We start from the raw sequence: 13,588 nt of genomic DNA, 5'->3' as shown, positions 1-13,588 counted from the left end.
TTGCTTGAGCCAGGGAGGTGGAGGTTGCAGTGAGCCGAAATCATGCCACTACTTTCCAGCATGGGTGACAGAGTGAGACTCCATCTCAAAAAAAAAAAAAAAAAAGAAATACTGTTTTCTATCCACAAAGTTTGTGAGGATGAAGAACAGTGGTACTTATATAGTTGTTTAAAATTTTAAATTGCTGCACGTTTTCAAACAGACACTTTAGTGGTAAGAACCACATTTTAAAAATGTTATGCTTTTTACCCATCAATTCCATTATACTGAAATATCTTTACCAAATAGATGTCTGTTTTTCTTAGTATTGCTTAAAATAGCAGTGTATTTAGAAGAACCCATATAAAGATTTCACGAACAAATTTCAGTGCATCCATAGGATGGAATAATATGTAACTATTGAGGATGTCAGTAGATAGATATGTCGACATGCAAAGATGTACTTTGCTATATCAAGTGAGAAAAAAATCAGTTTGTTACACATATACACGAACAGAATCTGCTCTTGCGTTAGCTGAAAATATGTAGAAAATATAATCAAACTTGTTTCTGGGGATTTGTAAGTGAAGTCTTTCCCTTTCTATTATCTGTGATTTCTGCAATGAACATCTGAAGTTTTAGTTAAGGTTCATTAGTAATGAAATAATCCTTGGGAGGAGAAGGAATATGCTTCTTGCATAGATGCAAATAATTTCTCATATTCTATTATTTATTTTTATTTCTGTGGTTGGCTATCTTCTGTGAACTTTTACCCTCTTCAGAAGTAGAGGGATTGTGTTTACCTGTTCCTGTAAATGTTATTATATATACATTTTATTACATAATTACCTTTTCATTATATATAGATTAACATGTAAAAAGTATGAATTAATCATTTTAGTTGTTATATATTTGTGAAAATTAAAATAGCAAATATAAATGATTATTACTATTGCAAATGTATTGCCCCTACTCTACAGGAGTTTTCTTTAAAAATATTGAACTCCCAAGCTGTGTTCTTCCATTTTTTCAATCCATTTAGTCATCAGACATAAGCCAGACACCTATTATGGGGCAGGCATATTCTATCTCTCAGGATCCTTCCATCTTTGAAAACTTCATGTTTACCTGCTTGGCTTAAGCAAGCTGAGAGATTTTAAATTGGGGCATTAGGACTTAATCTCAATTGAAGCTTTTCCTCCCTCCTTTCAAACAGAAGCATTTCTGAAGGTAGAAAATAGTAAAAGACAAACCTTAACTGCCCTTTTGAAAATTTATAAGTCTTGGATAAAGACTGTTTTAGTTGTTTTAAGAACTAAAATGTGGCACGTAAACAGCATGGGATACTATGCAGCCATAAAAGAAGGAACGAGAGCATGTCCTTTGCAAACTAACATAGGAAGAGAAAACCAAATACTGCATGTTCTCACTTATAGGTGGGAGCTATGTGATGAGAACACACAGATACCTAGAGGGAAGCAACACACATTGGGTCCTATCAGAGGGTGGGTGGTGGGAGGAGGGAAAGAAGCAGGAAATAGAATGAACGGGTACTGGGCTTAACACCTGGGTAATGAAATAGTCTGTACAACCAACCCCCTTGGTGCACATTTACCTATGTAACAAACCTGCACATCCTGCACATGTACTCCTGAATGTAAAAGTTGAAAAAAGCTCCACAAGTAGTTTCATAAATCCATTTGAAAAAGAGAAAATTTGTAACAGTCTTAAATTCTAATATGAATCATTGGAAATATCTGATGAACATACATTGTATAAATCTAAGTATTGAAAAAAATAAGCCCATGCTATTCATTTCAATTCCAAGTTTTCTTTGGCTTAAAGTTTATTGAAAACCAAAGCAAAAATTGGTTTATTTTAGAAATTTGTTTCTGTTTTCACCTCAGCTCTCTTATTCCATAGTACTTTTAAGAACTAAAATTTATCTAAATGCTGGTCATCTGACTGGAACCGCCCCAGACCTGTTATAACATATTCTACTTAATGTAAGGCACCAGGGATTGTATGATACCCCATTATTTTATGTCTCAATAAGAGAATTATTTAAATGCCACCAATTATAGTAAATCATGAATTGTAAGTGGTATTTCAGTGGAGACAACATGGAGACAATGGTCATCTTAGAATCACTAAAATACAATGTTACCTGCAATATTTAAAACATGCCTGAAAGTGTAGGTATAATTGTATCATCTCACTTAATTCAAATGTTGTCTTTAGTGGTATTAGTAAAAATTATAATATCTAACAATTATTGAGCTGTTAGGGAACTATTCTATATTTTTTTGTGCAGAGTCTCATTTAAGCATTATGGTGGTTTCCTGTGAGAAAGCTACTATTTTCATTCCTATTTTATTGATGAGGAAACTGAGACCCCAAAAGGCTAAGCAACAGCCAGGAAGTGACAGAGCTTCAAGTAGGATTCCAGACCAAGTTGAATGTCATCCAAGGGCTATGCTTTTTGTATTCATATAGGCTGCTCTTTCATTAATACAGCGAGTAATGAGAGATAATAAATAGTGTGGTTTTTTCATGGGAAAGTTAAATGTTTGTTTTGAAGGCAGAGTAATAGCAGGCTATTCAGTGTTTGCAATTACGTGAATCATTGATATGGCTGTAGCTAGTGCACTACAATTTCCTAAAAAGTCTTCTCACTCTCACAGGACTGCTCTACATCTGGCCTCTGCCAGTGGGAATTCAGAAGTAGTAAAACTCCTGCTGGACAGACGATGTGAACTTAATGTCCTTGACAACAAAAAGAGGACAGCTCTGACAAAGGTATGCAGTAGCCAACTATATCAGCATGAGGTGGGTTTGATTTCAATACATAGCATAAAAATGAGTTTTCTCCTTTAAATATAAGTAGTTGGTGAAAGCTGTGGAATGTTTATTTTGAATTCCTAGGATTTGTAATTTGTTTTTGGTCTAATACTGACAGGCCGTACAATGCCAGGAAGATGAATGTGCGTTAATGTTGCTGGAACATGGCAGTGATCCAAATATTCCAGATGAGTATGGAAATACCATTCTGCACTATGCTATCTACAATGAAGATAAATTAATGGCCAAAGCACTGCTCTTATATGGTGCTGATATCGAATCAAGAAACAAGGTATAGATCTACCAATTTTATCTTCAAAATACTGAAATGCATTCATTTTAACATTGACCTGTGTAAGGGCTAGTCTTCCATATTTGGAAGCTCAAGCATAACCTGAATGAAAATATTTTGAAATGAACTAATTTTCTAAGATTTTATTTTAAATACTGTAACTTTCAAAGAAGCATTAGAGGGTACAGTTTTTTTTAATGCACTTGTGGTAAATACTTTTTTTGAAAACACTGAATTTATAAAAGGTAATACTATTTTTCAATTTTTCCCTCCTAGGATTTTTTCCCCCTAATGAATGTAAAATGGCAAAATTTGCCCTGAAATAGGTTTTACATGAAAACTCCAAGAAAACTTAAACATGTTTCAGTGAATAGAGATCCTGCTCCTTTGGCAAGTTCCTAAAAAGCAGTGATAGGTATGAGGTGATGCACCTGTCAGTGGCAAGGCTTAAGATATTTCTGATTGCTCATGAGGCAGAAGTGGAAAGGGAAAAAGAGCAATCCAAAATATCAGGGCCAATTTGGAAATTAGGTAGTAGAGGGAAGAGACCACGAAGAGGTTGTGTGTGTGTGTGCGTTGTTGATTTATTTGTTTCCTTTGTATGGTGAGACAAGGTTCTCTTCAATTTTAGAGAATGACAGTTTTCAGTTTGGGAGAGGGAGTTAGTGGGTTGTAAACTGCCTAGAGATCAATTTTAGGAGGCCTCTGAGGAACCAGATTGGCAGTGAATAGGGAAACCCTTGAGCAGAGGGAATATCAAGTAATTAACTGACTTAGTATCCTATTCTGGTAGAAATGGCCAATTAGAGTCTCAGCTCTGCCTTCAAATCTAGAGTGTCTGGATGAGAAGGTGGAAGATAAATAAGTAACAAGATCAATTTGGATTTTGAGTTGACTAGACCCTGTTCTCTTACCAGGGAAAATTATGCGGTGTTTTCAGCAAATGGGTCTCTCTCCTACTCCTTACTCTTTTTGGCCAAGTCTTCAAATAAGAAAGGGAATTGGTCATGTGGGTGAGAAATGAGACTGAAGTAATTGTCTATTGCACTAGCTTTCAGCTAGAGTTGTGCATCCCAGTAACCTGAGGAAAATGTTTAAACAATCAACAAGTCTAGGCATTTTCCTAAAGATAAAGTGTAATAAAGCCTGCATATGTATATTTGAAAATGTTTCCTTGAAGCCAGGCATGGTGGTGCATGGCTGTAGTCCCAGTTGCTAGGGAGGCTGAGGTGGGAGGATTGCTTCAGCTCAGGAGTTCGAGTCTAGCCTGGTCAACATAATGAGACCCTGTCTCTAACAACAACAACAACAACAGTAACAACAACAACAATTTTCTCAAAATCTGGATACACTCCTGCTTAAGAACCACTGAATACAGAAATGTAATATGTAAATTCTTACATCTGAGAAACTTAAGGTAGCTCTAGAAGAGTTGGAGTTGGATATGTGCTGATTTCTTTAAATCTTTCCTTTCCAATAACATTAATCTGACTTTTTTTTTTTTTTTGAGATGGGGTCTCACTCTGTTTCCCAGGCTGGAGTGCAGTGGTGCAATCACAGCTCACTGCAGCCTCGACCTCCCCAAGCTCAGATGGTCCTCCAACTTCACTTTTTTTTTTTTTTTTTAGTAGAGATGAGGTTTTTGCCATGTTTCTCAGGCTGGTCTTGAACTCCTGGGCTGACGCGGTTCACCCGCCTCAGCCTCCCAAAATGCTAGGATTATAGGTGTGAGCCACCATTTCTGGCCTAGTCTGACTTTTATCTCTGTGGTTGAGACATTAAAATGAATATTATTGGTAGTATCTATCAGGTTACAGAATAATACATTTTCCTTTCTACCATCAGTTATTCACTGCCATTCAGAAGGTCTTTAGAAATTTGCTGTGAGTAGCTTCCTTCCTTGCTTCCTTCCTTCCTTCCTTCCTCTCTCTCTCTCTCTCTCTTTCTCTTTCTTTCTCTCTCTCTCTCTCTTTCTTTCTTTCTTTCTTTCTTCTTTCCCTCTGTGGCCCAGGCTACAATCTACTTGTCTCGCTGCTGCCCGGACTGCCTGGGACTGCCGGCGCGCGCCACCGCTGCCTGACTTTTCTCCTTTGGCTGCAGGCACGCGTTCGCCATGTTGGCCACGCTGGTCGCCAGCTCCTGACGCCGAGTGCTCAGCCCGCCTCGGCCTCCCGAGGTGCTGGGACCGCAGACGGAGTCTCGCTCACCCGGTGCTCGGTGTTACCCGGGCTGGAGTGCAGTGGCGTGCTCTGGCGGAGGCTGCCCCAGCCGCCTGCCTTGGCCTATCAGGGTGCTGGGATTGCAGCCCCTGCCCGGCCGCCGCCCCGTCTGGGAGGTGGGGAGCGCCTCTGCCCGGCCACCCACCGTCTGGGAAGTGAGGAGCGCCTCTGCCCGGCCACCCATCGTCTGGGAGGTGAGGAGCGCCTCTGCCTGGCCACCCATCGTCTGGGAGGTGAGGAGTGCCTCTGCCCGGCCACCTATCGTCTGGGAGGTGAGGAGCGCCTCTGCCCGGCTGCCCCGTCTGGGAATTGAGGAGCGCCTCTGCCCGATCACCCACCATCTGGGAAGTGAGGAGCGCCTCTGCCCGGCCACCAATCGTCTGGGAAGTGAGGAGCGCCTCTGCCCGGCCGCCCCGTCTGGGAAGTGAGGAGCGCCTCTGCCCGGCCACCCATCGTCTGGGAGGTGAGGAGCGCCTCTGCCCGGCCGCCCCGTCTGGGAGGAAGTGAGGAGCGCCTCTGCCCGGCCGCCCCGTCCCGGAAGAAGTGAGGAGCGCCTCTGCCCGGCCGCCCCGTCCGGGAAGAAGTGAGGAGCGCCTCTGCCCGGCTGCCCCGTCCGGGAAGAAGCGAGGAGCGCCTCTGCCCGGCTGCCCCGTCTGGGAGGTGAGGAGCGCCTCTGCCCAGCCACCCATCGTCTGGGAAGTGAGGAGCGCCTCTGCCCGCCCACCCATCGTCTGGGAGGTGAGGAGCGCCTCTGCCCGCCCACCCATCGTCTGGGAGGTGAGGAGCGCCTCTGCCCGGACGCCCCGTCTGGGAAGTGAGGAGCGCCTCTGCCCGGCTGCCCCGTCTGGCAAGTGAGGAGTGCCTCTGCCCGGCCGCCCCATCTGGGAAGTGAGGAGCACCTCTGCCCAGCCACCCATCATCTGGGAGGTGAGGAGCGCCTCTGCCCGGCCACCCATCATCTGGGAGGTGAGGAGCGCCTCTGCCCGGCCACCCATCGTCTGGGAAGTGAGGAGCGCCTCTGCCCGGCCACCTTTCGTCTGGGAGGAAGTGAGGAGCGCCTCTGCCCAGCCGCACCGTCTGGGAAGAAGTGAGCCCGGCCACCCATCGTCTGGGAAGTGAGGAGCGCCTCTGCCCGGCCACCTTTCATCTGGGAGGAAGTGAGGAGCGCCTCTGCCCAGCCGCACCATCTGGGAAGAAGTGAAGAGTGCCTCTGCCCGGCCGCCCCGTCCGGGAAGAAGTGAGGAGCGCCTCTGCCCGGCCGCCCCGTCCGGGAAGAAGTGAGGAGCGCCTCTGCCCGGCCGCCCCGTCCGGGAAGAAGTGAGGAGCGCCTCTGCCCGGCCACGCATCATCTGGGAAGTGAGGAGCGCCTCTGCCCGGCCCCCTATCGTCTGGGAAGAAGTGAGGAGCGTCTCTGCCTGGCCGCCCCGTCTGGGAAGTGAGGAGCGCCTCTGCCCGGCCGCCCTGTGTCTGAGAAGAAGTGAGGAGCACCTCTGCCCGGCCGCTCCGTCTGGGAGGTCTACCACGGAGGCCAGATGCAATGTGGGGGCTGGACGTGGTGGCTCACGCCTGTGGTCCCGGCACTCTAGGGGGCGAGGCGGGTTGATCACTTCGGGCTAGGAGTTCGAGACCAGTCTGGCCAACTTGGCGAAACATGAAAAATACAACAGACAAACCAACCAACCAACTCAGTGACAACAAAACAGGTCTACCCTGGAGTCATACTCTAATTTTTTCTATTTTCCTCCCTTTCTGATCCTTTATCCCACTTTCTTTTTCTTCCTCTTCCTTCTCCCTCTTCTTTGTCAAATAGAGGATTGAGTTATTATCACTGATCCATATAAAGTTCCTCTCTCATTTATTTTAACTCCCACCCCCCATTTCTATTCCCCGACTTCCCATGTGCAACCTTCCTAATATGTTTGATATGCATCTTTTTGTTTGTATGTATTTTTAGAAAATGTTTATTGTTTTTGTGTGCAAAAAAAATTAATAAAAAAGTAAAAAAAAAAAAAAAAAAGAAATTTGCTGTGGGTAGTCTTTCAATAAGTAGAGGATGGCCCTCTCAGGATTTTGTGTCTCTTTGTTCAATCATTCAAGCGCTTAGGTCAGTAAGTCGTTAAGAGCAGAGTTTTCTCAATTAGAATTATAGCAAATTCTAAACCGTTTTTTGTCAGTTGAAGCTGTATTATGGACTATCCAGTGTGTCTCAAGTATGTAGAGCTTTGGCATAATCAGCATGGCAGTTTTAAACACTTAAAACCATGGAGTTACTAAGAATACAGATAGGAATTCTGTTAATTTAGTTTCAGTAGTCCTATGAACTGAGGATTTAGTTAACAATCTGGGAAAATTAAATACAGATAGATTTTAAATAAATAAATGTTGGAAAATTTTTTCAAATGGGCAGTATGAGTTTTAATAGCAATTTTTGTTGCATGTTGGAGGTTGAACTTTCAGTAAAACATGAAACTAAAGAAATATTTTACATGCAAATTCTTGCTTTATACACAGTTTGTCTTAGGGTTGAGGATATATAGACAAAAGATACAGCTCCTGCCCTCAGGAAGCTGTTTGTTTAGATGGGAAAAATATTATCATCCAATAATGCCATACCAAATGCTGGGTTAGAAGTAAAGAGTCTTGGAAGCAGTAAATGTTTAAAGTGAGTTTTTGAGTTGATTAGAGTTAACGTGGTGAGGCAGAGAAGGGGTGTTTCCAAGGGAAGGAGCAGCGTGTGGGAAAGCACAGAAGAGTGAGAAGGAAGCGACTACATTTTATTTACTTTCTATGCCTGTAAGTCCATAAGATCTTCTATAAAATTTCCACTTCAGTTGAGGAATATGTACTTTTTTGAATTACATAAGTTTTTGCTTTGTATTGTTTTACAGCACGGCCTCACACCACTGTTACTTGGTGTACATGAACGAAAACAGCAAGTGGTGAAATTTTTAATCAAGAAAAAAGCTAATTTAAATGCACTGGGTATATATGGAAGGTATAGCTCTTTCTTTTAATCTGTGTGTTCTAGATAGCAGTCACTCAAGTCATAAATATTAAATTAATAAGATTAATGTATACTTACTGGGATATAGTGATCAGTATGAACACAAATCAGTTAGGTAGAAAAACAGTTATTTGGACTGGGCAACATAAAGAACAGTTTTAGTAGAATTCATCTTTTATTATATTTACTGATGTTATTTGTTATGTGACATTTTTGGTTACATGATCTTATGTTAGCTAAAGGGATTTCATATTAATTTTATGAAGTTTGAACTTTAACTTTTAGTTTACTTTATGACTCAGTATTGAACTTCTTAACCCTTTCTAACAGTTTTTAACCTCTGTGTATTACATGCTTTTCCACTAAATACGCTGTATTAAACATGAATAGGGGTAGAAAATCCTTTGTCTTTTCAATGACTTTGCCTTAAGTTGCTTTCTTTGAAGAATATTGTTAACTTATCCCTACATGACAATTAATTGCTATTCCCACATACTGTGGGTTCAACAGCTTTTTTCCTTTTTTATTTCCAGTGTATTTTGATGTTTTTATTTTTAATTGGTATGGAGAGAGCGAGTGAAGATAGTTTTAAGTGGATACACTTTTCCTTTAATGAAGGCAAGCGATAGGTGGGTGATAAAGAGAAAAGAGCTAGACTTTGGATTCACACGATACTGGGTTTAATTCCTAACTTTCTTACTTGCTAGGTGTGTGACCTTGAGAATGTTATTTACCACCAAATATGTTGTCAAAAATGAAAAGTAGGAGAATATATCCTTCAAAGTTGGCTGTGCATAAGAAAGAAAGATCGATGTGGCATTTAATTCAGTGCCTAGCACATGCTTATTGGCATCATTAGCTGAAACTCCTGTGACTACTATTCTTACCATTATTATTAATCTTACTGCTTTCAGCATGCAGAGAGCTCTTATTTATTTTACCCCCTAGCTGATTTTCTATTACAGCGGATCAGTCTAGGGAAGCTGTGATGAAATCTTCACTTAAATCTTTGTTCACTTCAGATAAGTGGCCCTAACATTGTTTCTTGCCCATCAAAGGACTTTAAATTAGTAGCTTCTGCTATGCAATACCCCACTGAGATAACAGGGGTTTGTTTTGTCCCTTCCTTTTAACCTTGGTGGTATTTTACAAAGATGAACACTTGAGCACTGAAGATGCTTGTGTCTTTTAGTACATGTAAATGTTTGATTCTGCACGGACAGGCAAGATGTTAAATTGGTAACGTATATCAAATTAGCTTTTAAAATAACTTTATTACAGTTCCTATCTCTGTCATTTTAGAACTGCTCTCATACTTGCTGTATGTTGTGGATCAGCAAGTATAGTCAGCCTTCTACTTGAGCAAAGTATTGATGTATCTTCTCAAGATCTATCTGGACAGACGGCCAGAGAGTATGCTGTTTCTAGTCATCATAATGTGTAAGTGTTTACATTAAAAGGCTAGTTAATGCCAAATTGAGGTTTAAAATAATTATAACAGTTGCATCTTACATATCAAGTGAGATGTCGTAGTTTGGTTCAGGTAGTTTTAGAGTGGCAGTGAGTTAGTCCCCTGCATCAGCCAGAAATCAGACAAAAAGCAAGGCAAGTTAGAAGTACCAGCGGGTGCAGGATTCTTTATCTCAAGACTTTTAAGACCTTTATCCTTAGAGATCCCAACATTGTTCATTTCATCCAAGTGTAACACCTGTGCATGGGATTAAAAATAGTGTCACATCTTTGATTTTTCTGATTAGTTATTTGGGCCTGGAAATGTCCAGTTTATCAGAAAGTCTTGTACTGTCTTCTGGGGACTATGTCCTATATACTCCTTGAAATTTTCAGGAACTGAAGGGGTTCACTAAATCCAAGGAAGACAGTCCCTTTTATCAAGTCAGAAGGAGGAGGGAAAAAAAGGACATTGCAATCATTCTGTTGTTTCCATTGATTCTGTTGCTGCATTGTTGCCACTCAAACTGGTCCTGCTGCCTTAAGATGAATCGGTAGATTCAGGTCCGTCAAGTCTTCATGGTGATTTATACAGTGACTTTGAAGTTACAACGTTTTTTAGTTCCCATACCTATGCTTATATGCTCAGCCATTGTTCCCAAAGCACCAGCCCCCTGCTCTGGCTGCTGGGCATCCTGACTTTATCCGCACACAAAGTGAGCAAATTGACCCTTCCCCCCATATTCAGAACCTAATGTGGAACCCGCATCTTAGCCAAGAATTAGCTGAGACCTTCATGGTAAGAGATCCTTTGAGGCCGTTGTTGGTCTTTTCTCTAGCAGGTATTGGGTGGGCTTGTTCTAAAGGATCCAGAGGGGTTCAAATAATGTGGCAGAACGAGATCAGTGTTTCTTCTTCTTTGCTACCAGATCTGTACTGTGAGGCACCTTTATATCCTGTATAGAACCTTGGGCAGTAGAAAATCCCATATGAACCTTCCCCTGAGCAGTGGCTGCCAGCTGTGGTTGGCCCCTTGAGTGATCTGATTTACATGATAATGAAAATCGTCCAAGCTACTTCCATCTCTAGCTCAAGATTTTAAAATACATTCAAATTCTAGCTCACAGGAAGCCATTGAAGAGAATTCTCAGAATCTCAAGTAGGTTAGTTGGACTTAACAGAGCCAAGCCTTGTCCATGACTCATCGCTAATCATTTGTAAGAGTAGGACTTTTTGCTTGCTTTGGCGGCACATATCCTAAAATTGGAACAATACGGAGAAAGTTAGCATGGCTTCTGCATAAGGAGGCAGCACAAATCTTTGAAGCATTCCATATTTTGTGCAGTCACTGGAAGGTCATTTGACTATTTGCTGACTAGCTCTAAGGAAACAGTGTGGATCAAAGCAAAATGGGTGCCACCAAAATACTGAAATTGTGATTTGCACTGCAAAAATAGTCATGTAAGATGGTCTGTGAGATGACTTTGAGCTGAATAACGTGTTTGGTGCGAAATACATTGTTAGTATGTATGTCGAAAATTACAGAATGTCAACTTGCAACTTCTTCATGGAAACTAAAAAAAATAAAAGTAGACTTTTGGTCTCCCATGTCAGCTGGAATGGAACATCAATATAAAGCATTATCCTAACAAACATCTGCTGGCTGAGAGTTTGAGTCTGTAGAGAAGGATCGTGGGTACAAGCCAGGTCTTAACATCCATTGGTTTTTCTGCCCTTGGTGTGATTGATCAACTCCGTAATAGTGGACAATCACAGTACCTACTTTAATGCGATATTTATGAATAAATTTAGTTACAAACTATGACATAGTTGAGATGCCCTGAATTATAAGCCATAAGGAGTAGGGCAACTAAGAGGCAAAATTAGGACTCAATAACATTTTCTGAAAACTACAACATTTGCATATTAGAACCTATGAACAAAATACCCATTGGGTTTTATTTGAGATTCCAGGATAATTTTAGTCATAAAGTTTAGGAAGAGATTATTCCATTGCTTTACTATTTCTCTCAGCATTTAAAAAATGTTATCTCCTTAAATCTTTATAACAACCTAGTGAAATAAGGCAGCAAAGTCCTCACTTTGTTGAAGAAGACATTGAGCCTAAGAGAAGCAAGTTGTCCAAGAACAAATAGCTGTTCATTATGGAGCTAGGACTTATGCAGAGTCGGGACACTTTCTATCATGTCATGCTAATGCAACCTAATTTACTGGGTCACATGCCCTCGATTTATGAGTATTTCACCCTACATTTTTTTTCTTCTTTAATTAGAAGCTTAAAGAGAAGTTTGCAGAATGTACTCATAAGTGGATGGGATAATACTATTAAGTTCTGATATTCTGATATTGTTTGAAATACTCTTAAGAATTTTACATTTGGTAAGTATTTTTTATATCAGTATTAAAATGGTAATTTGGTTTATTATATTTTTATACATAGAATTTGCCAGTTACTTTCTGACTACAAAGAAAAACAGATGCTAAATGTTTCTTCTGAAAACAGCAATCCAGGTAAGACTTGTGACAGTGAATTACTTTAGGTCAGTTGTCCCCAACCTTTTTGGCACCAGGGACCGGTTTTGTGGAAGACAATCTTTCCATGGGCTGGGGAAAGGTGGGGATGGTTTCAACATTATTCAATCATGTTACATTTATTGTGCTACTTTATTTATATTATTATTACATTGTGATATATAATGAAATAATTATACAACTTACCATAATGTAGAATCCATGGAAGCTCTGAGCTTATTTTTCTGCAACTGGATGGTCTCATCTGGGGGCAAAGTGAGACAGTGACAGATCATCAGGCATTAGATTCTCATACGAAGCACACAACCTAGATCCCTCGGATGGGCAGTTCACAACAGGGTTCATGCTCCAATGAGTATCTGATGTTATCACTGATCTGACTGGAGGCAGAGTTCAGGTGGTAATATGACCCATGGGGTGTGGCTGTAAATACAGGTGAAGCTTCCCTGGCTTGCCTACTGCTCACCTCCTCCTGTGTGGTGTGGTTCATAATAGTCCATGGACTGGTATGAGTCTGTGGCCTGGGAGTTGAGGACCCCTGCTCTGGGTGGTTCTACCATAGATAAAAAAGTAAAAGTAAGGAATTTTTTATCACAAAAGAACACTGAAGCACAAGTCATATTACATATGCTTTCCCAATAAGTTCTCACTATTACTGACTTCATTGCTCCTCATTTGAAGTTGGAAAGAGATATATTTACTTTGTTGGTACAATACGTGTTCTACCTGCTGGTTAATTATCATGATAACACTAATTTTGTTAGAACAAGATGCTCTGCTACCATTTGCCAAAAGATTGTCATAATAAATATACAAATTGCCCAACTCTAGGCTCAGCAGATTATAATAAAAGTAGAAAAATGTTTCACACTAACAAAAATGCTACTATGCTACCTGGTTGTGGACACCTAATACATTGTGTAGTCTAAACTGTATGAGGACACCTTTAATTTAGCCATCTATTTATCAAAGAGCTTCTGTAAGTTAGGTTTCATAAGTTGCAGGAGACAAAGATGGAATAGATGTAGTTTTGATCTTTAAGGTGCTTGTAGTGGAGCTGTCTCCATTTCTGTGCTTTTTCAACAGAATTTACAAAGAAAACATTTCTATTTATGTTTTCGCTTGTCCGCTTAACAAATAACTATCAAATATCTTTTAGATACTAACCATTTTTCTGATGCTAAAGAACACAAACAAAAATACAGACAGGAGCTTGTTATTATCATTGTCATTTTCATTATTTTACTACTT

General features: G+C 40.9%; 1 protein-coding gene and 1 non-coding gene across 2 annotated transcripts in view; both read left to right on the top strand.

Annotated features, from left to right (window-relative positions):
* Positions 1–13,588, top strand: part of LOC129479349 (POTE ankyrin domain family member B-like) — a 34,025-nt gene that overhangs the window by 2,330 nt on the left and 18,107 nt on the right. Inside the window, 5 exon segments of the mRNA XM_055272353.2 lie at positions 2,664–2,778; positions 2,939–3,112; positions 8,220–8,326; positions 9,638–9,775; positions 12,246–12,316. Of these exon segments, the coding sequence (XP_055128328.1) occupies positions 2,664–2,778; positions 2,939–3,112; positions 8,220–8,326; positions 9,638–9,775; positions 12,246–12,316 (605 nt within the window).
* Positions 11,022–11,124, top strand: LOC129479924 (U6 spliceosomal RNA). Its single transcript, XR_008656851.1, has one exon. It is a non-coding gene; the product is annotated as a U6 spliceosomal RNA (small nuclear RNA).

This window comes from Symphalangus syndactylus, chromosome 3 (assembly GCF_028878055.3).
Source record: "Symphalangus syndactylus isolate Jambi chromosome 3, NHGRI_mSymSyn1-v2.1_pri, whole genome shotgun sequence".
NCBI classification, from domain to species: Eukaryota; Metazoa; Chordata; class Mammalia; order Primates; family Hylobatidae; genus Symphalangus; species Symphalangus syndactylus.
The sequence above is the reverse complement of the archived record's forward strand: the minus strand, read 5'-3'. Positions and strand labels throughout refer to the sequence as shown.